The 24,257-nt window shown below is 36.9% G+C and overlaps 1 protein-coding gene across 9 annotated transcripts in view; it reads left to right on the top strand.

Annotated features, from left to right (window-relative positions):
- Positions 1–24,257, top strand: part of MATR3 (matrin 3) — a 46,353-nt gene that overhangs the window by 12,861 nt on the left and 9,235 nt on the right. The window contains exons 1-9 of one of the 9 annotated variants that reach the window (XM_073887784.1): positions 3,389–3,502; positions 9,625–9,702; positions 14,557–15,648; positions 20,502–20,563; positions 21,539–21,580; positions 21,916–22,028; positions 22,628–22,680; positions 23,116–23,241; positions 23,816–23,941. In XM_073887784.1, coding sequence (XP_073743885.1) covers positions 14,737–15,648; positions 20,502–20,563; positions 21,539–21,580; positions 21,916–22,028; positions 22,628–22,680; positions 23,116–23,241; positions 23,816–23,941 — 1,434 coding nt within the window. In that variant the 5' untranslated portion in view covers positions 3,389–3,502; positions 9,625–9,702; positions 14,557–14,736. Of the gene's footprint in view, positions 1–3,312; positions 3,503–3,665; positions 3,734–9,624; positions 9,703–9,804; positions 9,855–14,556; positions 15,649–20,501; positions 20,564–21,538; positions 21,581–21,915; positions 22,029–22,627; positions 22,681–23,115; positions 23,242–23,815; positions 23,942–24,257 lie in introns of those variants that run through there. The other 8 variants (XM_025852130.2, XM_025852131.2, XM_073887787.1 and 5 more) reach the window with 8 other exon arrangements.

The raw sequence follows: 24,257 nt of genomic DNA, 5'->3' as shown, positions 1-24,257 counted from the left end.
TAAGTGAGTTGCCTTTACGTAGGGGAACCCAAGTTGGGGAAAACTTGTGTTCTTTGAATTTTATTATATGTATTATTCAAAAATTATTTCTTAAACATCTTACCTGTCCTTGCCCCCATGCCACTGCTAAAAGAGCCACTGGTTAATAGTTCTCTATTTTTAAATAGCTTAAAGTATAGGAATGACCTGGTTTCAGGGCATTAAATCTGTTAAAAAAAATAACTAGATGGTGGACTGTCAAGAGATTGAGACTACAGCTCTGTGAAGGCAATAACATGTCATGCTCAAAAGCTCTGTGTTTGGATTGATATAGAACTGGGTTCAAATCCTGGCTTTTGTCACTATTGAGCTGCTTCACCTGCAAGCTTCCTAATCTCTTACATAAAACAGGAATAATGGTACTTTACCCTCAAAATTGTAATAATTAGAAAGTATTATCAGCTGCTTAGTGATTGTGTGGTATCAAATACATGTCCTCAATATGTCTCCTGTGCAAAACTAAAAGGTCTTCATTATCAGTGCAAATCCAGATTCTTTCCTGGTGTTTAAAGTCTTACATAACATAGCTGTCACTTAGACCTTTCAAAGTCTTAGCAGAAATTCTTGCTTTGTAGCCTCATTCTTTACCATCCCTGGTGCACACCTCACCTACTCCCAAGTAACCTAAACCAGTATAGAGTTCTTGATTCATCTCTACTCACAGCCAGGCCCACCTTGAGGCCAGACTCCTTGTCCATTCGCCATCAGACTACGATCCTTAAGAGCTGGCAATTGGTCATTGAATCCCTACCCTTGTACTGTGTCCTTAATGAAATAGGCATTTGATGACTGAAATCTTGTATTAAGTTTGGTTTCCAATGTGTCTTTTTGCTGATGAGCCACTAAATAAATAATTACTCAATGATAAAGTTTGACTTTTCTTCTTTGTATGATCACCAGATGGCATTACAGCCTTACACAAAAGCATGGGTAAGTGCATATCTTAGTTCTAAGATGCATTCATGTTTCTAAATGAGGAACAGAGCCTCTTGTTTCATCTAAGTGCTGGAAACAACATAAAGGGAAGTCTTAGCCAAGATTACTTGGAATCAAAGGCTCACCATGTAGAAAGCAGATACGGTTTTGAATGGAAGATGCAAGATTCACAGAGGAATTAGGATTCCCCAAAGTTTCATTATGGAGCTAACCAGTAGGCTTTAAACATCACTTAACAGAGGACCTTCAGTCCGATGGTTATACAACATACATGGAGATGTGGGATTGCAGTTCCGCTCTTCACTATGGCTATTTAAAAATTGTCCCTTAGGGGCACCTGGGTGGTTCAGTCAGTTAAGTGTCTGCTTTTGGCTCGGGTCCTGATCCCAGGGTTCTGGGATTGAGTCCCACATCAGGCTCCCTGCTCCACAGGGAGCCTGCCTCTGCTTCCCCCTCCCTCTGTCTCCAATGAATAAATAAAATCTTTTTTTTAATTGTCCCTTCTTCAACTCTAGTCCTCAAGTATGATTTAGTCACACAATTGAAGTCACCTGAATATCATTCCCAAGGCTTCAACCAAACCTAATGAGAACTCTACACCATCCTCTCCAATGCCTCCTGTTAAAGTCATGTCTCCTTTCTCTGGATCCTGTTTTAGTGTCCATTACAAATTGCCCCTCCTTTAACTTGTTTTCTCTTCAACCAATCCTTTCCTAAAATACCCTTCCTGCCAACATTTTAATTGTGCTCAAAACTCCTGTAGTAAGGGGTGCCTGGGTGGCGCAGGCAGTTGAGCGTCAGACTCAGGTCATGATCTTGGGGTCCTGGGATGGAGCCCCACCTCAGGCTCTGTGCCCAGCGTGGAGTCCACTTGAGATTCTTTCTTTCCCTCTGCTCCTCCTGCTCATGCTCTCTCTAAAATAAAATAATCTTTTTTAAAAACCCACAAAACTCTCAGTAAAATGAAAAACTAAACCCTGCTTTCTCCAGCCAAACCTTTCCTGCATTGGGTAGTTTCCATCTGTTTCAATACACCTCTGGTCTGACTTCCTCTCCCACTTTATTGGAAGCAAGTCCATAATGTTAAGGATGATGTCCATCTTGCTAAATCTTTTGTAGATGTTTTTAGTCCTAGTCTTCCCTGTAAATAGCATCTGATCCTGTTGATCACTTTGACCTCTATTTTGGCTGTCAAGGCAGTACAATTTGTGTGCCTCCCTGCTCTTCCCAAACTTTTTTGTTTCCTCCCCCCCACCTCCGTACTCACTTGGTCTCCTTTGCCACTCAGCTCTACCTGATTCTTTTCTCAAGGTCCTAAGTCCTCTCTTTTCACTGTACTATCTCCAGCTTAACTCTGAAATCCCATTGCTTCATTTATGTCATTAACTCAAGTGTGCCACTAACCTACATCTTTTTCCCCTGAGCTCAAGACCCATAAATACCACTCCTTACTTTAAAATTGATGCCAAACATCTTGCCTTATGGTTTCCCCTCCTGGTACTCTGCCAGTGCCACTTAATAGCACTGCTAACCATTGAGTTGTCATTCATTCATGACCCTTCCCTTCCTCATCTTCAGTATCCAGTCAAATTAACAAGAGTTAAGTTCTGAACTAGACGATCTCTTCAATTCTCTACTGGTCTCTGGTCTTCTCCATCTTTGCCCTCTCCACTGTCTTCACAGAGGACCCTGAACTATTTTTCAAAGATGGCGAGTCTGATTCAGCAGTCAAGATTTTAAAAATTTGAGTGCTATTAGTATTTGTATTCACTAATTTACTTCAGGCTTCGGGTGACTGCTCGTCCCTCTGCATTTAAATTTGAAAACCCAGGGAAATGGCCGTTTCCTGAAGACTTAACTGCAGTTTCTCGAAGTCTACCTCAGGATTTTCACATGTGTAATTCGGGAACCTCTATCAGTCTCAGGAGAGTTTTACATTCAGTCAAATTCAAAGTGGCGGCGGTGGTCTTTCTTTGAATGGGCTGGGTTCTCTATCTTCCACTTCCATGTCCCTCCACGGAATTACTGAGATTAAAAGCCGGCCAAAATGGTATAGGTTCCCCGGTCTGGCGCTTGGCAAATACTGAGAGAATAATCAGAATAGAGATCGGGTCTAAGCTACTGACTCCCGCGACTCGCTTCTATCGCATACCCTATTTAAATTTTGCACCATGAAGTTAAGGGTTGGGAAAAAGCTTTTTGGGGGAATAGGACTCGAACTCGTAAACTATAGCGCTCTATCCATTTCCCGCCACAAGCGGACTCCAGGATTAGAGAACAACGACCGTCGTCGAACGCGCGGGTGGTGTGCGCGCCCTGAGTAGGGGGAGGGGCCTGGCGCGCGCAGAAACAGGACCCGAGAGGAGGTGGGGTGGGTGTACTCTCTCGCGAGAGCGGGTTTGTTCTTGGGCTGCAGCCGCCGCTGCCACCTCTTACCAGCGCCGTTGCTGCGGGGGATTGTGGGAGCCTCCGCGTCCCGCTCGCTAGGAGAGAGCTACCTCTCCTTTTCCCTCTCCCTTTCCTTAAGGTAGGCGTGAAGCGGGTAAGAATCGGGGTGGGGTGGCCGGGGGCTCTCCGCGTCCGCCGGGAGGAGGCAGGGACGGCGACAGGGGCCGCGGGGAGCCGGCGGCGCGCCTTTCTCGCTCGCTCCCGCTCGCCCGCTCTGCCTCCCTCCTCGTTGCGTATGTGAGCCGCCTCATCGGCGGCCGCCATGTTAGGAGCGCAGTGGCGGCGCAACCAGCCTCCTCGGGCGGCGGAGGTGAGCGGTCCCGGAGGGAGACACGCGGCCAGCCAAGGGCCCGGGGTGCGGCGGGAGAGTCGGGGGGCGCCGAGGGCAGCCGATCGGCCGAGCTTCCCGCGTCCTGGGCTTGCTGTGGGCGGGGGCGGGACGACGAGCCCGTTACACGCGGGCTGCAGCTCTGAGGCGAAGGGAGGAGCGCTCGAGGCCTGAGGGACTGGCTGTCCATAGGGGGCCTACTGTTTGGGGAGAATAGTTAAAGCAGCGAAGTCTTGGAATAACTCCAGCCCCAGATAGGCGTTTGCTTTTTTTTTTTTTTTTTCTCTTTGCCCCTTTAAATTGTGCCGCAAAATGGAGGATTTTGCAGACTGAAAAGCTTAGCCGTTTGAGCAGCTTTTCTTTCTTCTGGTGTCACGGCCTTCGCTCTGCTTTTGGCCGATAGCTTCATAGCGCCCCCTAAGACTCCCCTGTCCCCCGCCCACACGCATCCGCGCGGGATTTTAGCCGGACCTCGGAAACAATTCCTCCCCACCCCCATCGCGTAAAAATGGCCGAAAAATGAAACGTTAACGCTTGTTTTTCGTATTGCGTAGTGGAGAAAGCCTTCTGCAGTAGGCTGCGAGCCAAGAGACTTGTTTAGAGAGTCACCTCCTATTCCTTCTCTCTTTATTAAGATATTATCAGTCTGCGTTCCTCTAAAAAGGATCGTGTGTTGTGGGACCTTCCGGTTTCCAGACAAAGGGCTTGGAGTACCGTGGTGTAGTCGGCGCATCGTTGTTCTTTTCATTGCTAGCCTTGTGCCATGTTCGGTGTTTTACAGAGACTCTTCCCGTTTGCCGTGAAAGAATTCTCCTAGATGTTTTTCCTGCTCTGTGGCCTTATACTGTGGAATATTCCTATTGGATCAGTTACAGTTTTCCAGACAGATATTTCTAGAACGCTTATGGCGATTCCGAAATTTCTAGTCTTTCAAGCGCGCTGGAATAATGCGAGAATCGTTTATTTCCCAGGTCTTACTAATGAGATTTTTGTCTTTATGCTGCGTTCTTTTGAATAGAGCTTGGTTTAAGATTTTTAAGTGGTCAATAAAACACAATTTTCTCCCAGATAAATTAGAACAGTTGTACTCGACGGGCAAAAATTCTGTTTTAGGCTATTTTCATAAAGGTTGAAAATAAAATTTCCTTTTGAAAACTCAGTGGCTCGGTCATCTGCGCAGTCTGTCGTCATAATTTTTCAACAGTAATGTTTTAGAAATGGAAGGTGGACAAAGATTTTTGTTGCAAAAACGCTGTGTATGCCTTTTGTACTTAACCAGAATGTTTTTGCAAACTTGAAATTGAACACAATTGAAGTACTAAATGAAGATTGTTCTGGTTTGTTATGTAAGACTGGGAAAAGAGATCTTTAGCCAGATGTTTGTGAAGTGCTTTAAATTTACAATTTTTCCCTTGCACTTAACATTTTTATGGTTATAACATTAACGTATATTTTACCCACAGAGGAGGTTTTCACACAACTCCCTTCTCAGCTATGTTTAAGTGAAGCTGCCTTTACATACCATTTTGAACTAATTCTAAAGGATTTAACCACTCTTGATCTGATCATGTACGTTAAAGGAGTCTTTAAACATAATTTCATTAATGTTTTTAGAGTATTGTAAGTGCTAAATAATATAACAAGTGAGTTAATGATAGGTAAACAGATGTTAGCATGAGGAAAGCAAGTAAATTGTCTTACATGACTTCAGAAATAAATGTAATTCAAATCCCTAGTTTCATAGAAGAAAAGATTAAAAGCCCAAGGAGGTGGTGGCAATATAAATAGTGGCAGTGCTGCGGGTGTGTTCTAAAATGCTTGTGTCTTGATTGGGTATTTGATTCAGACTCATGTTACAATAAATAGGCTTAAAAGTGGAATATATTTAAAGGAGTTTATCCTAAGGGAACAGTATACAAAAGATTTGTGTACATTAATGTAATCTCAGTTATCAAGCTTGCTAAAAGTCTGAAAGATTTAACACTTAGAGATGTGCTAATTATAGTGTGGCTATCTGATGGAAGTCTATATAGCTTTTTAAAACAATGTTTTAAGAGGAGAATGATGATGGGGAAATAATGAAATATAGTTTTACTTGGAAAGGAAATAGTAAAACTCTGCTGATCCCAGATTTGATGCCTTTTTTGTTGGTTTTTAAAGGAACTTTGTGAATAAGCATAAAAATGGAGATGTACCAAAAAATTTCTTAGCTCTGGATGTTGGCGTTGGCATTACGGGTGATTTATATTTCTTTCCTTGTGTTTTTCTGACATTTCCACGAGAAATTACATTTATTTTTGTAGGTGGAGGGCGATGAAACATTTTTTATACATGCTAGACTGCTTATCATGTTGTTTTGTTTCTTTAGGCCCTCCTATATTTTTGAGGGGAATTGAGATAAAAGGGAGCCAGTTTCTTAAAAGTCTGAAGTGGTGCAGAGTATTCAGAAGTGGCAGAAAGTAGTGTTTATTATGTAAGATACCCTGGTTATTACATGTAGACAAATGGAGGAATCCGAAGACATCCTTATGTAAGAATATTTAATTTACCATTGTGGGGACTGATAGTAATTAGGTTACAGTGTGAAGTGCAGCCATTAAACTATTTTAGGAATGATCAAAATCAAAGAATGGGGTAATGGTTTGTTAAAGTGTTATTTATAGCACATTTTAGAGTTGCATTAAAACTGTCCCACACTTGGGGCAACAGGTTCTGAGTGGACTTGACTTTGGGATGGACAATACTGAGTTCTTTGAGGGTGTGGTGGAAGGGTTGTAGACAGTGTAGTTTCACAGTTTTTTATATATACGTATACACGTGGTTATTCCAAGGAAATGAAGCTCTGTAATTTATAATTCTTAGCTATGTATTGGGCCTTCTCATTGGATCATTGGGATTGAGAGCTTTGAAATTCTTTTTAAAAAAAGTTTACATGTATAAAATTTTATTGGATAGTTAAAATGAGCAGAGAGAAAAGCCAGTGGTTTGAGAGAATTGTATATATGTAGCTTTAAAAGAATTTAAGTGGTTTTTAAAGTTTGCTACTTTAGCTTTTGACTTATTGCAGCCTGTGTCTATCATAAGCTTAAATACAAACATGTAATACAATAAGAGTTACGTGATAAAGTGCTGTTATCTTGCCTGACAAATATAATTACTGATAATTACTGGCAGGTCTGTGAGTAGATGGAGTGCCTTTGATATGATGCAGCTTCCGTATAATTTCCAGCTGTGTATCAAACTTTAACGTTCTCTGCATATATAAGGCTCAAGACTGAAATTAAAATTTATGGAAATAGCAATGAAATCTTTTTTTTATTAAGACTTTATTTTATGTGAGAGAGAGAGAAAGAATGAGAGGGGAGGGTCAGAGGGAGAAGCAGACTCCCTCCTGAACAGGGAGCCTGATAGGGGACTCCATTCTGGGACCCCAGGATCACGACCAGAGCCGAAGGCAGTCACTTAACCAACTGAGCCACCCAGGTGCCCCAAATAGCAATGAAATCTTAAGGTTAAATTTTTAAAAATAAAAAATTTTGTTTTAGTTTAAAAAGCTTTTCCAGATTTAAAGGTTAATTGATAAAAAGAGCTTGCTTTTTTCGGAAAGTTTTTAAAATGGCAGATCTGACATTTATCTTTGATCTACAGTCCCAATAGCTTGTGGGTGTTGGTGCCTATCTTAAAATACAAACTAGTAGGAAAACAAGGTGAATGAAGGGAGGGTGAGGTAATTCATCCCAGCTACTGCTGCTGGATAAGAGCAAAGGATGATACCTATGGTAGATGTCCTTCTGGGCAGCAATAAACATAGCAAGTATGGAAAGTAATCAGTTGATATTAGGTTCTAAATAGGATCTTAGATTTGCAGTATCACTGATTGCTAATGAAGATAACTTTCTGATCTTTGGGGATGATTTGTATGGTTGTTTTTTTCCCCTTTGTGGCAATTACTAGGATATTAAATATCTCCCTTTGGTATGGTAACTTTTATAAGAACCTATTCCATATGTGAAAATTTAAAATAAGTGTTTGAGCCCCTGTTGAGTATCAAAGAATTAGATTTGTACATAAAAATTCTTGATGTAAGAAAATGTGGAACAGCAGAACACTTAACAGTGCTTAACTGAGTATCCTTGTATGGGCTATAATATTTTGAAAGAGCACCACAGAGGAGGGAGTTTAAAACTTGAAACTTAAGGAGACACCAAGAAATAGTCATACCAACATTCTTGGTAATGGTGGGAAACTGGAAACAGCCTAAGTGTTCATCGTCTGCAGAATAAATAAGTGTATGTGCCATGTGGTTATGTATATTGCAGTGAAATGTAGGTTTAATGCATGTATGAATCAGTTTTTTAGAAGTAGGTAAGAACAGTCCATATATATTAAAAGTCAGTTTGCGTAAGATTCATGAATGCCAAATTAACACCTTTTTTAAAGATGTATATATTAAGTGATAAAACTTAAAAACAAGGGACTGCAGAAAGGGAAGATGAAGGCATAGGAAATTGGTAGGTAGATGGTATCTAAGATATTAGCGTTCCCTTTCTAAACTTGGGTGTTGTATACACTGTGGTTTGTATATAAACTGGCATGATATAAGGGGGGGGCCGTGCTGGGCCTTAAGAGAATTACTAGTATTAAATGAAGAGGGGAGATAGTCCAGCAAATATATTTACACAAGTACTGAGCAGTCCCTGTAACTGCTTCTAAAATATTTTGCATAAGGTCAGTTGGCTTAGTCGAGAAGTAGGATGCAACTAGAATGTGAAAGGCATTGAATACCATGGTGTGCTTTTCATGTGGTCAGTAGTAGGGAGTAATGTGTTTTTTAGCAGGGGAGTATATAAAATAGTGATGTTTTGGGAGGTTTGTATTGGAAGCTGTAAACAGGGATGCAAAGAGGCCAGCTGGAAAGGCAGGAGGACTGGGTATCTCCAATAAGATTATGGCAGGGAGTCAGGGAGGTGTAAGGACTTCTTTTTTGAGGATGAGAAGTTAATTTAAAGGTAGATTGGTAATGGAGAATAAGGAAAAAAGGTTTAATTTGTCCAATTCCCCTAGCCTCTGCTTTTGTCTTCAGTGTTCTAGGTCACTTACCAGCCTTTAAATCTGATGTCTTTTAAAGCTTACTTGTGGTTCAATAGCAAAATTCAAATATGAATTCCAGCTTTGAAAGGAAATGAATGACGCACTAAAGTTGACATATGAAATGGGGAGTACAGTGCAAGTGAAAGGTTTATAAGCTCTTTATTGGTATGTCTCTGGGTCAGTCCTTCTGCATCCAAGGTTTTTCTCATTGGTTGTTAGGATCAGATTGCATTGGTTTTTAGGGTCATCTGCATAAAAGTAGATGATTACTGCAGTCCTGACCACGTGTCGGAAACCATTCTGTTTTATGTGGATTAATTTATTAAATGTTTACAGCTTTATGACGTGGGTATTTTTCCCATTTTAGAAGTGAAAAAAATGTTAAATGATTTGCTTAGTTAGCTATTTTATAGTAGAACTAGCATTCACATCAAGGTATTTGGTAAAAAAGCTCCATATATACCAAATTAAAGAGTTGTACAAATGTTTGTGGGAACTGAGAGTCGAACATAAAGTGGAAGGAAATATCTTAGGGGTGCAGAATGGCACCTTGAGGAAAACCACTAATTCTAAGTAGAGAAGAAAGTAAGACAAGGTAATATAAATCAAATCAAATCACAAGTGTCAGGTAAATGGAGTAACTTTCTATCCTGCATTGCTTTAATCTAAAAATTTTTAATGTCTAATTGAAAGTCGCTAAGAAAAAATTTAAGTGTAGGAAGAAGAAAAATATTCCAAGCCTGAATAGGAATCCCTCCTGATTAACATGTTTTCTGTTTTAGCAGCTGAAGGCATTTTGCAACAAACACTCTTATATCATTAGCCTAAGGATCAAGAAGTGGGCTAGAAGTTGAATCCAGGTCTGTAAAATGGATTAAGAATGATAATCGTAAAGGACTTTTTCAGCCTTCTCAGCACTACTTTTCACAGTGTTTTTTCCTTAGGTGTGATGAGATGCATATTGTTTACACAAAACTGAAATGAATAGAGCTGGGACTTTATTTCCTAAGAGGTTTGTGAACTATTAGTATTTCATTTTATTATGAGAAAAACCTTTTTAAGTCACTCAAAGGTATGCCATACTAAAATGAGATTATGGCACTGAAGAACCACAGATTAAATTATAAGGTTTTAAAGTGGTTTAAGCTCTCTATATAAAAGATTGAATAATTCCTCAGTAAATCCATTTTTAAAAACCAAACCCTTAAGACGAGATATATGTTACAAAATCTATTAAGAGTGACGTGAACTAATGTTAAAATAAAAATTTACTAACTTTAAGTTGGAAACTGCTGAATTGTGAGACCATTTTAAATTAATTAAAAGTGGGGCGCCTGGGTGGCTCAGTCGTTAAGCGTCTGCCTTCGGCTCAGGTCGTGATTCCAGGGTCCTGGGATCGAGCCCCGCATCACGCTCCCTGCTCTGCAGGAAGCCTGCTTCTCCCTCTCCCATTCCCCTTGCTTGTGTTCCTTCTCGCTGTGTCTCTCTCTCTCTGTCAAATAAAAATCTTTTTAAAAAAAATAATTAAAAGCGTGAAACTAAGGAATAATTAACCTAACCCTTTACTATAGTTGGAAATAGGTGCTTGGTTTACAAATTCTGACCACAGGAATCTATGTTTTTGTGTGATTGATGACAAAAATTAAGCAGCTACCTTCCGAAATGATGCTTCTTTGAAATTACTAATGGTGAACTTTCCCTCCTGTCTGTTGGTGACATGATTAGAATTTTTTTTTGCTGTATTGGTATTGTTGGCTGCTACCTTAAACATACTTGGCATATTTTTTTTTTTTTTTTTTTTTTTTTTTTTTGACAGAGCACAGGTAGGCAGAGAGGCAGGCAGAGGGAGAAGGAGAAGCAGGCTCCCCACTGAGCTCAGGGAGCCCAGTGCGGGGCTCGATCCCAGGATCCTGGGATCATGACCTGAGCCGAAGGCAGACGCTTAACCGACTGAGCCACTCAGGGGCCCCTGGCATATTTTCACATGAATAATTTAGCAAATCACAAGGATGTTTGGCTTTCATAGAACATTTGGGAAATCTGGAAAAAAAAATTAAGATTTTATTTATATATTTGAGAGAGAGAGTACAAGCAGGGGAGTGAGAGGGAGAAGCAAGGCTCCCCGCTAAGCAGACACTTAACCAGCTGAGCCACCTAGGCACCCCAAAATCTGAAAATTTCTTAACATCCACTTGTGTTTTTAATTCAGAAGGGGGAAAAATACTATAAGAAGCGGGCGGCTGGGTGGCTCAGTTGGTTAAGCGACTGCCTTCGGCTCAGGTCATGATCCTGGAGTCCTGGGATCGAGTCCCGCATCAGGCTTCCTGCTCACCGTGGAGCCTGCTTCTCCCTCTGACCCTCTTCCCTCTCGTGCTCTCTCTCTCATTCTCTCTCTCTCAAATAAATAAATAAAATCTTTAAAAAAAATACTGTAAGAAGCTACAGTTTTCTAGCTGTCGCTTTTTAAGTTTTTGTAAGATTGAAGGGTTAAAATGTCAACATATTTTTCCTTAAGCATCTCTATAAGCTTTTATGATTATATGTATATTAAAAATAGTTTTTACGATGCGGTTATTTTACATAATTGAGAACATAACTAAAGTTCGATATGGTAGTAGATACTTTAAGACGTATTTTAAAATTTTGAATTTAAAAGCTGAAGGATTTTTTTCTATAATGTTTTAAAGAACCAAAGTCCTCTTAAGCTCATTTTAGTAATCCTGCTAAATAATCCTCTGGAAGAATGAATAATGAGACAAACTTACTTTACATAGGAAATCTAGATGGGGAATGACCATTTGCTTCTCTTTACCATGAACTTTGTGAGTGTGTTAAGCTATAATCGTGTTCTGTAGTATTTTAGTATTCCACTTTTTAGTTGAAGAAAGTAAATCCAATAAAGCTATTGATGGAATGGAGAGACTTGAATGTTACTAAGTGAAACTTATTTCTTAACCATACATAGTTATTCAGATGTTGACCGTGAAGTTAACATTTTTGGTAGCATTTACACTTATGTCATGAACTAGGTTTAAGTTCCAGGTTACTTAGAATTGTCTCATGTTTCCTGATTTTAGGGTGGAGATGCTGCTTTTTTTTGGAAGTGAAAGTTTTTTTGCATTGATGGGCATTAAGATTTTAATGGATAAATTGGATTTTGACATTACATTCTAGATTAGTTATTTCAAAGGAACTATTTTTGAACTTTCTTACCCTGTAGTATAGTGTACTATGGGAAGGCAATTTTATAATATGGGGAAAAACAGTACAATAAGCTACTCTTTTTTAAAAAGTTATTTAGTAAACACCTCACTGTTGTGCTAACCTTAATAGGCAGTAGGTTTTGCTTAAATGAGCCGTTTAAAAGGCTTGTCATTTTATTATCCCTGACCGAAGATACTAATGGAACTATTTTTGTAAGTGCTCTTTGAACAGTGCTGTCATGTCTGATTTCTCTCAATTTCTTTGTTTTAATGAAAAAAAAAATTAAGACTGGTTATTTGTGTTCTGGTCAAAAGTCTGACTTAAGTCACTTTTCACTAATAATGTTCTCATGTCCTTGTGTGGGGCTGCATTTAAGTTGAAACTCTGAGTCAAAAATTATGGTTAGTCTTACGAGATTACAAGTTGTCATGGGATTTACATTGTCTGTCTTGCTCTTTTTCTGACATCCATTTTCTGTTTTGTCTTAAGGTTATCTTTTATCTTTACTTCTCTTAACCTTTCCTTTTACAGATACACCCTTTTCATATGTGCTATAAAGAAAAGTAATTGAGATCTCTGTAATCCAACAGTCATTTCCTTAAAGTATGATCAATTAAAAATTTTTACATATTCTTAATACTACTGTATAATATCCCTAAGGGAAAGGAATAGTCCTTAAAAAAAAAAAAAATGACTTTTCTGTATTACACAACTTTGTCTGTACCATGAAGGGCAAAACTGCCATTAATAGTAATATTGCTACTTCGAAATGCTGGTTTTAGAAAACCCTCTTAAAGGTTTTGATCTTTTAAAATAAAGTATACGTGAAAATTTAGAGGGTCCTGTTAATGTTTGCAGTTTTTCAACTGCCATTCTATATGGCATTTTCTATAAGACACCAAGGAAACTGTCATCCAAAAAAGTCCACTTACTCTTGTCTTTATTATTCTTAAAGCGTAAGTAGTTTATATAGTATATCTCATCTAGAACTAGTTTCTTTAGTATCTTTTCTCGGTTTCATCTCTCTTGGTGTGCAAAAACATCTTCTGTAATTCCAATCACCTCTGATAGCATTTCTGTGTCTTTTTAACTTTGTTACATCTTTTTGTAAAATCTAACTAAGTCTTGCCTGCAACTTTTTTTTATACTTCCTCTACCACTGTATGTCCAGTGTTTCCTTGCTTTATTCGATCATTGGTGGAATTGGTCCCATAATAGACTTGTAACTATTGAATAGTGCCCAGTTTTTAATGTAATAAAGTTTAATAGTATTAAACCACCAGTGCTTAGGTGTACGGGTGATCAAATGTATGAAACTTAACAGAGCAATGCTTCTTAATTGAATTATGTAGCAGACAACTTTAGACTTAACCTCGGTATATAGTTGTGATTATAAAAAATTATTTCATCAAGAACATTTGTTATGTATGTCATTTGATTTATGAAAATCACATGTAAATGCTTTGCAAATTCGTCTGTAACAATTTGAGATAAAATAATAATTTAAGGGAGATAATGACAGTAACTTCATCCAGAAACGTATCTTGGGGGGATTGTGTTCAGAATTTAAAATTACCCGGTGAATGGGCTAATCTTGTGAAAAATTTACAGAAATCTGTGTAAGCACAATACCATTTTCATTTTTACCTGTTTTGAGCTCTAGAAGGTTCTGTAGCCCAGAATATATTAAATGAGCTTTGATGGATGCTAACTTAGAGGGGAGTTTCACTTCTTTTAAATCACTTATACTTCCTGTACCTGGGTTTTTTCTTTGGAGTTCTCCTATTTCTATATTGACCATATTTAGTTCTCCTTACTTTTTAATATTAGAAATGAAATAAGCACTGCCTGATATAGGATGGATAGTAAGAAGGCAGTTAGTTATATGGCTTAAATTTGTGCAGAAATCCTTAAACTAGGAAGTCGCTTATTTTTCTTCATCTGTCTTTACCTCAAATTGATTTTGCTGCATAAAGGTCTCGACTATTGTGTTTGGTCTTAGATCTTATACTAGGTACTTGGCTCCTAAGCTTCATTTACTTGTGATTTTACTTGGTTCTTTCTGATAGTAATAATAGGTCTCATTTTCTAAAGCAGAATACAACTGATTCATCTGACTTGCTGACCTTGATTTTTTTGTTTGTTTTTAGTCTTCTCCTGGAACTTAAACATCATACTATAGGGTGTATTTTTATTCTTCCAAAAGAAGAGACCCATCTATATTTTTATTGAAATTTTGATGTACTCAGACATCTAATCCTTCAATTGAAATGTTTTTAAATTCAGTATGGAATTCCCTTTAATAAACTTTGGCATGAAACACTACTTTTTAAATATCTATATGCAGGCTCTGCATACATCTGGAATCTGTTTAAGATATGTAATAAATTCCTTGTAAGTTTGAGATCTTAAATGTTTTTTTTAAATCAACATGATGCATAAGTTTTTTTTCTAAAAAAACAGCATCTACTTAAAGGGATTTATGACTAAAATTGCTTATTTTTCTACAGAGTTGTCTGCTGGTTCTCAGCTTGAAGAAGATTCTACAGTCCTTATTGATCCTTTTTCTTGGCGTTACCATTTTTTGAAGCAAAGTTAACCTAGTTTGCTAGTTTGAGCTTTCTTTTTGGCCTTCTTTTAAAAAAAAATTTTTTTTTAAGTCTATAAACTAGACAAGAGATAGTTCTACAATGTCCAAGTCATTCCAGCAGTCATCTCTCGGTAGGGATTCGCAGGGTCATGGGCGTGACCTGTCTGCAGCAGGAATAGGCCTTCTTGCTGCTGCTACCCAGTCTTTAAGTATGCCAGCATCTCTTGGAAGGATGAACCAGGGTACTGCACGCCTTGCTAGTTTAATGAATCTTGGAATGAGTTCTTCATTGAATCAACAAGGAGCTCATAGTGCACTGTCTTCTGCTAGTACTTCTTCCCATAATTTGCAGTCTATATTTAACATTGGAAGTAGAGGTCCACTCCCTTTGTCTTCTCAACACCGTGGAGATGCAGACCAGGCCAGTAACATTTTGGCCAGCTTTGGTCTGTCTGCTAGAGACTTAGATGAACTGAGTCGTTATCCAGAGGACAAGATTACTCCTGAGAATTTGCCCCAAATCCTTCTACAGCTTAAAAGGAGGAGAACTGAAGAAGGCCCTACATTGAGTTATGGTAGAGATGGCAGATCTGCTACACGGGAACCACCATACAGAGTACCTAGGGATGATTGGGAAGAAAAAAGGCACTTTAGAAGAGATAGTTTTGATGATCGTGGTCCTAGTCTCAACCCAGTGCTTGATTATGACCATGGAAGTCGTTCTCAAGAATCTGGTTATTATGACAGAATGGATTATGAAGATGACAGATTAAGAGATGGAGAAAGGTGTAGGGATGATTCTTTTTTTGGTGAGACCTCGCATAACTATCATAAATTTGACAGTGAGTATGAGAGAATGGGACGTGGTCCTGGCCCCTTACAAGAGAGATCTCTCTTTGAGAAAAAGAGGGGCGCTCCTCCAAGTAGCAATATTGAAGACTTCCATGGACTCTTACCGAAGGGTTATCCCCATCTGTGCTCTATATGTGATTTGCCAGTTCATTCTAATAAGGTGAGTTAATGCAACAGATACTTCTAATTTCTTTTACATTGTAGTGACTATTCTGTATTTACCTATATCTTTTACTCTAATTCTGTAGTCTGGTGACACTGAGTTGATCAAGAATTTTTATGCTTTTGAGAACACTTTATTTGGAAGGTAATTGTTTTTGAGCATTAAACCAGGGCTTTACATTAATACAATCTGCCTAGATGACTTCTAGCCACAAAGCTGTCATCCACTGGGATTATCTTGTTGGTTTTTGGCATCAATATGTTCTTCTTAACCATATATTTAAGCAGGTTTTTTGTCTGCTTTGTTGAATTGTTTTAAGTATTTTTTTTTTTTTGCAGTCAATGTGCTCTGCCATTCAGGATGCTAGATTTCAGCTCTCCATCTGTCTTGATTGCTGATTTGTATGTAGTAAAGATGTATTCTTGAACAATTCTCTTTTTTTCCTTATCTGTGGCTACAGGGAAAGTTAATGTAGAGCCCTGGTGTTTGTTTCAGTATGTTTCATATTTTAGATTAGTTCATTCTTCTTTTTTAATTTCCCTTTAACACAAACTCTCATACTATGACTGAAATTTTTCATCATTTTTTTTCTCCTTTTCCACAGCTTTCTTAAACATACTTCAAAACTCACTTTTTATTATCCCATATTGCATCTGTCCCTTTAGAGACTTGGGAAAATCAACTACTGCAGTATCCTGCTCTATGTTCCTCATAAGCATATTCTTTTTCTGACTAGGCTTAGACTTCTGGTATAGTCATTTGAGAGAGAAAAAAAAAATATATATATATCTAATTCTCCTTTGCTTTAATTATCACATCTAGCAAAATGGGAGCTTTTTCAAAATGCCCTTATAAATACATTGTCCTTTCTCTTGCGTTTTCAGTGTTACTCATTCTCACAGAATTTTTTTCGATACATAGTGCAGTTGGCTTAAAAGTCAACATAACAGCACTCTAATAGCTTGATCTATGCTCTCTGACCGTCCATATTTCCTGATGTGCTGTACAGTTATTCTACTTACCATGTGCTGCCATGAAATTGATTTGATGATTACTGTTCAGGGTTTTTTCTTTAAGGTAACATCTGGAAGGATCATTTCTTTTTCATCTCTCCGTTTAAAATGCATTTTTTAGTGACTTGATTTTTTTTGAGTAAACTAAATCATGGATCATGAATGGTTTTGTTTTTAATCTATTTAAAAGTATTACCAGTCACTCCCTTTTCTGTGTTTCAATCTCAGTATTTTTGCCTCAGATAATTAAGAGACTTCTTTTATTTGAATTTACAGAATACTTTGAAAAATGTCTTTTAAGAAGTTAATTCTTAGCCAAATTTATGTATTTCTATAATACAAAAATCTTTTGAATCAGTGTATAATAGTTTAAGTACAGCACAAATAAGGAATATTTTAATCTTTAATCCAAATAAAATTAACTAACATTGAATGCTAAATTTAAATTCCTAGATTAATTTTTATTGAAGATGTAGCCCCAAACTCATAAAAGTTAAGGAATTTTATTTGCTAGGTGTCTTTAGTGTTGTCTTTTTTCCAAATATGTTGGATAAAGTTTTAGCTCTGCTGGGAGTTGATTTAATGAAAAGGTCCACAAAACTTCGGTGACTCAGTTTTTTCTGTTACTTCTTGCCTTTTGCAGAATTGGCAATATGATCAGTGTTCTCAGATAGGATCTCTAAATTCCAAGCAAAATAGCTACAGTGTCTCAAATGAAGGTGATTCTAAGGGACTTAAAATCTTTGCTAATGGAGTCCTCATACATCAAGAGCTGTTGCTGGAAATCTTATTCTGACTTTGAGCAGTATTTACCCTTGTTGCTTGCACATAGAAAAACACTAAAGGAACACAAAAAGAAACCACAAGAGGGCTTTAATCAGAGAAAAGTTTCTGTATTATATGTGATTACTCTTTTCTCTCCAAATTTTGCTGCCTATTAGTTCCTGAATAATAATATTAATAAATCACTATAGCTAAATGGATCTAAATTAATGAAAGAACAGTTTTAAAATATCTGATGAAACTTTGGATTCAAGAGTAAGATACTCTGCGTAGTGCAAGAGGTACCTGTAAAAATGCTTAGGCCCTAGCTGGTTTTGGTATTATGCCACAGTATTGGGAACATTTAAGAATTACTTGAGGCCCTTTGATTGATTGATTGGTTGATTGATTTACAAAATTTATATTTGTAAATTGGGCCAATTTTAAGAAGTTTAAGTACTTGGATTCTCAATGTATTCCAGTTTCCTTAACATAGCTCATGTTTTCTGGGTATCTGTGTTATTGAAAAAATAATTATTTACCTTTAGTTGTGGTCCTTTCTCATTTTATAGCTGATATAGAAACAACGACTTGAGAGAAAATTCCTGTGGTGAAAGTAGATAATGAAAATTTTTAAACATTTAATCCTGCTCTCTGGTATTGCTGCATAACTTGGAAAATCTGTTCTTTTCACTTAGTGGTAGTGTTAAATAGCTTACATGAGCAAAACTTCATCTTACTATGAACTAAGGAACTTTTAGGTGAAAAACGTGATCTAATTTGTCATCATTATTTGTCATTATTTGATATTTTAAGTGACTTTCAGTGATGGTGTTGCTTTTATTTCTTTCTAGGTCATTTTAGAATGTCAAATTGCTTTTCTCCACAACCTCAAACTTCCCTCAAATTCTTTTCACTTAAAGTGCCCACTACAGCCTTTTCACTGTCTTGTCACTTGGGTTCATATTTTTCCTTTTAGTATTATTCTAGAAGCCCTTAAATTCTTTATTCTGCCATTCCAGAAGTGCTTCTCCCAAATTATCCTTTCTTTATATAATTTAGGTATCTCAAAGACATCAAGGTGAATATAGTTTTCCTACAGAACTTCTACATTCAAAACGTGAATCCTTTTACCTTATTAATCTGATGTGAAAGCTACCTCAATGTAGAATCAAGGATATACGTTTTTTAAAAACCCTTTTGACTCTTAATCCTCACTTTAAACCAAAGATCTGATGTGGTGTAGTGCAGATTAGGAATGGGTGGGTTTGGGAGGTACATAATAATTCTTTGATCTTGGCCTTCCTTCTAGTACTTTGAAAGACCAGCTACACTTTTACCATAAGTTTGAAACTTTAAAGAGCATAGAGGATTGGATATAAATAGTTTTCTGTTCAACTAGATACCCTTTCCATCTCCTGTGAATTAGAAACGTGCCTAATAGGGTAACTTTTACTCCTCTCCCAACGCACTGCTTCTCAAGGACATTTAAATAAAATCTGAATATTTTTAGTTCAGAAAATTCTAAGTTAAGGTATTTGCTTAATCCCTCTTACGAATTTTGTGAACTTTACCTATGGCGCCTCTTCTTACAGCCATTTTAAAAGTGTCCTCCAATAAGTTAGTGGTCTGTTGCTTTGCAAGTACAAACTTTTTATATCCCAAATAACTTGTTGTGGAGCCAGCTGGAGAGATTTCTTCAAGTTCCTTAGCTATTAGCCATTATTTTTAAAAGACAATCTAGATTTGAGATACAGCTTCCATAGTTCTTCCACAGGATTTTAGTTAATTCTTTTAGGGCAGAGGAAGTTTGTAAGCTGTTGTAATATAAATCCATTTTTTAAAAATTAGGTTTATAAAATACCATTCTGAAGCTTTTCAAGAAGGTATCTCTTGTAATTTGGTTTCTTTAGTTCAGCTCTTAGTGAGACCCCCTTTTAAAAACATTGCCTTAACCCTGTTTTATATTCCAAATACAATGCATTAGGTAGTGTGGATGTGACAAAAGTTGCCTCATTTTGTGGGAATTTGTGAAACAACGATACTTGTAAAGCAGGAATTGTAAAACGAGATAGCTTTATAAGCAGTGTAATGACAATTCATTTTTTTTTTTCTTTTTCGAGCACTTCTTATGTGCCTGGCAATGTTCTGATAAGCAGTTTACCTTGAGTCATTCACTTTACACAAAATCCTAGGAGAGTATTGAATCATAGTAAATTTCAGTAATATGTACCAAGGATTCATGTCTACTAAGTGGCACCTTGGGAATGGAATCTAGGTAATCTGACTGCAGAGCCTACTTTTCCTAACTCAATTGTCTAAAACATTGATCATTTATATGTGCATTTTTTTAAAAAGGAAAGCTTATTTGCATAAAATAGGAAAGAAGTTAATCCCTTAAATTAAAAATAACCACAAAGGAGCACAAATATTGATGGATATAGTGTTTCCCCTCCCTAAAATTTGGAAACAGACATTCCTGAAATTTGCTTCTTTACTTTTGGGAAATATAATGGGAGCTTAGTTTTTTGATAAATGGGGAGCATTTTCTAGAAAAGCCATTCCTGTTGAATCTTAGCTTTTCATGGCTGTAGTACACTTGGAACATGCCTCAAAGCTGGATAAAATGATAAAAGAGTCTCTTTTTAACTACATTTATAACATTTTTAGAAAAATAGAAGCATGGATATTTTATCATAGAGTTATATAAAAGCAGTTCTAATGATACAATATATATAACCCAGTTTGGTCCACAGCAGAGAATAGTATGTCTAGTTGATCTCAAGGTCAGTTGTTATTCTTGATCTTTATTAACTCTATCTTTTCCCTGTCAGGTCTATTAGTATGTTAACCAAGTTATCCAGTTTTTCCAAGAATGTGCATGGCGTATTTGAGGGCAGGATCATGCTACAAGGATTCAGAGAAGTGGTTTTAAATTAATTCATTGTGACTAGTGAATGGTCAGGTGTTTCTACGATCTGTCATATTGCATATAAATTAACTTCCTAGAGTTTGGTTCAAATGAAAATACTTTAGCTTTATTTTTGTTAATTCTACTAATTTACTTTGCTGCAGGAGTGGAGTCAACATATCAATGGAGCAAGTCACAGTCGTCGATGCCAGCTTCTTCTTGAAATGTAGGAGTTTGAAATACCTTTAAAGCATCCGTACCGTGAATCAGAAACAGCCATTGATTGGTTTTGGGGAGTTCGTCATTTGCTTGTAATATCCACATTGTTACCACTGCATAGTTGATACCAGATTTTACCAATTACAAACAAAATGTTTAGATCTGGAATCTCTCTTTCGGAATATTAGGTTCAGTGATAGTGGTATTTGGTTATTTAATATTACTTGTAGGGCAAATAAACAATGGCTCTTTTTCTACAAATTGCAAGAATTTTTAGTAGACTTAAAGATGGCCTTTGATACACAGAATATTCTGACTCAGGCATTTTCAATAACAGTTAATACATGCTCTAAAAATATAGAAGATAGAGAAAAGGGAAAAAGTCATTAGAAATTACAAGTTGTTAAGCAGAATCCGTCAAGATACATTTTTTGCTTTTGAGTTACCTTTGGTTCTGATTTTAAGCTGCTGGAATGGAATTGAATTCATAAAGCATCTCCCTGCTTAAACACACATACCCGTTGTTCACTAGAGTGCCAGTTTTCACATATGTCTAGCTCTGTTGGGGCTTTCTTTTCTTTCTAGTGTCACAACTCAACTCTGTTTTTGGTATTGGTATTACAATTGGAGAAGGAAAATCTGTGGTAGGTCCTTATTTTCCCTGTATACTCAACATTTCCAATTCCCCATGCAGCCCTTTTTCCTCCTATGACTTACCAAATAAATTTAAAAATTAAACTTCAACATATATCACCTACATTTTCAATACAAAACAAGTTTATTCTTGTTCATTTGGATTATTTTGTAGTTCTGGAGGATTTTTTGGAAGTATCTATATGATATGTTTTAAACTGTAATATTTCTAACACTTAGACTCTCTTATAACTTCACTAATAAATAAACTCTGTTTTAAAGGCCAAACAAGGCTATTTTGTGAAAAGGACAGTTTTATTTTAAAGTTAATTTTCTGGTCTCTTTAAAGCTACCCAGAATGGAATCCTGACAATGATACAGGACACACAATGTAAGTTAAAATTTTTAAGCTCTTGTTTATAAAGGAGATCATTGTAAGGAATTCAGGTTAAACTTTCAAAATTTATAAACAAAAACTGTTTTCTGAGTATCTTTATTAAATATGAGAGCTTGGTATAAGTCACTGTGGGTAAAAGAATCTTTAGAATTCTAATTTTTATCTTAGTGAATTTTATTGTTATAGCTTTTTCCCTAGTTACTTCACACATACAAATGCCTGCAACGATTGGAATTATAATCACTAAAGGGGTATTTTAATAATAAATCTTAAATTATTTCTGATGGACCTCTTTGTCATTCATTACATTTTATGTCTCACATTACTAGGGGTGATCCATTCATGCTGCAGCAGTCTACAAACCCAGCACCAGGAATTCTGGGACCTCCACCTCCCTCATTTCATCTTGGGGGACCAGCAGTTGGACCAAGAGGAAATCTGGGTGATTATAAAATTTGTTACCTTTCCCTAAGAGCTTTTACCATAAAAATGAAATGCAGTGATTAGAGGTAAAAGAAGGCTTACTGAAAAATTATCCAAAAATAACATCATATCACATGAGAAGACATGGTTCTTACTGTATTTGTGGTAACCTCTGATTTGTGTTTGAAAGATGTCCTGTTTTCCTGAGGCGCCTGGGTGGCTCAGTCGGTTTAGCGTCCGACTCTTGATGTCAGCTCAGGTCTTAATCTCAGGGTTGTGAATTCTGGCCCCGCATTGGGCTCCTGGATGGATGTAGAACCTACTTTTAAATAGAGAAAAGAAAAAGAGGGGTGCGTGTGTGGCTTAGTTGGTTAAGTGTCCCTATTCTTGGTTTCTGTTCAGTTCATGATCTCAGTGTCCTGAGATGGAGCCCTTTGTAAGGCTCTGCACTCAGCAGAGAGTCTGCTTCTCTTCCTCTGCCCCCTCACCAACCCACTCTTGTGTGTTCTCTCTCTGTAAAATAAATCTTTAAAAAAGGAAGATGTCCCATTTTTCACTCAAAACTGTTAAGTATATTTATTATAAGATTGAAAAAAAAAACACTTTTTGTCCATAAAGGTGCTGGAAATGGGAACCTGCAAGGACCAAGACACATGCAGAAAGGCAGAGTGGTCAGTAATACAGCTCTTTATTTTACTTTGTTTTTTGGGGAAATGTAATTTAACTTTGAGATTTCTATAAATTGAACCTGTATTTTAGTCCTTTATTACAGAAAGACTGCTATTGCTTGAAAACCATCAGGCTTTTATATGACTTTTTCATATACCCACAGTAAAGAGATCTCACCTTGAGTGTACCAAATTTTGCTGTCCATTTATGTGTATAGTATTCTATTTAAAAATAACTGCAGAGGCTTTCTGAAACTTTGAGATATATCCCAGTGAATCTGATTTCCTGTGTAGTTTTAAAATTCTCTAGAATGTTAATGAGTTGTTTTAAATACTTAATCTGGTCTGGTTAACTTTAGACTTGAAACTTCTAATATATAACTTGTTTCATCTTGATTCTAAAGAGACCTCTTGACTTGATTTTTTCCTAATGGATAGGAAACAAGCCGAGTTGTTCACATCATGGATTTTCAGCGAGGGAAAAACTTGAGATATCAACTGTTACAGCTGGTGGAACCGTTTGGAGTCATTTCAAATCATCTGATTCTAAATAAAATTAATGAGGTATGAGTTGAAATAAGTGTAGTATTTATTCATTACTAATATATTTCCTGAAGGGATTACATGATTTTGTATTAGAAAGAGAACTCAATATAATTTTAAATCATTAATACGGAATTTAATAGAGAAAAAAGCAGAGAGTTGAAGTATGTCAATAACATTAATTTCTCAGCCTAATGGATTATTTACTAAATTTATTAATTGTGGTCTTTCAGCAGTAAAATTGTCACCATATTATTATAAGGGCTCTGAAAGGATGATAATTATTTGAGAAGCTATTCCAAACTTTTACCAAAATGGGTGCCAAATTGTTTCAAATACAGTAGACATAATGACACTTGAGTAGCATGAAGATAGTAAAATCTGAGATGACCTTTTAAAAAAATAGCAAATTACAAAAACTAATGATGTAATATATGGTGATTAACATAACATAATAATAAAAATAAAAAATAGCAAATTAGCAGTGTTGGTTCTGTTTTTAGACTCTTAAAAATGCTTTCTAATGATTAAATATATCTAGAAAGACTTGGCATTGTTCTTTTGTTTCGGAAATAATAATTTTGTCCAATTTTAGGCATTTATTGAAATGGCAACTACAGAGGATGCTCAAGCTGCAGTGGATTATTATACAACCACACCAGCATTAGTATTTGGCAAGCCAGTAAGAGTTCATTTATCACAGAAGTATAAAAGAATAAAGGTAATTATCAATTTTTTCCAGATTTGTACCACAAACCATTTAATACATCGTTTTAATATTTATTAACTTTAGCTACTTTAAGTTGTTGCTAATAACTAGAATTACCTTAACTTTTTTTTTAAAGCTGCATATAGTGTTTTTGTTTGTTTTTTAAGATTTTATTTATATGAGAGAGAGAGCACAGGAGGGGGGGAAGGGTCAGAGGGAGAAGCAGACTCCCCGCCGAGCAGGGAGCCCAATGCGGGACTCGATCCCGGGACTCCAGGATCATGACCTGAGCCGAAGGCAGTCGCTTAACCAACTGAGCCACCCAGGC

The sequence above is a fragment of the Callorhinus ursinus genome, unplaced genomic scaffold, assembly GCF_003265705.2.
Source record: "Callorhinus ursinus isolate GAN/ISIS: 27379988/994484 unplaced genomic scaffold, GSC_fseal_2.0 scaffold83, whole genome shotgun sequence".
Classification (NCBI taxonomy): domain Eukaryota; kingdom Metazoa; phylum Chordata; class Mammalia; order Carnivora; family Otariidae; genus Callorhinus; species Callorhinus ursinus.
Note: the sequence above shows the minus strand (reverse complement) of the source record. Positions and strands in the feature narration are given on the sequence as shown.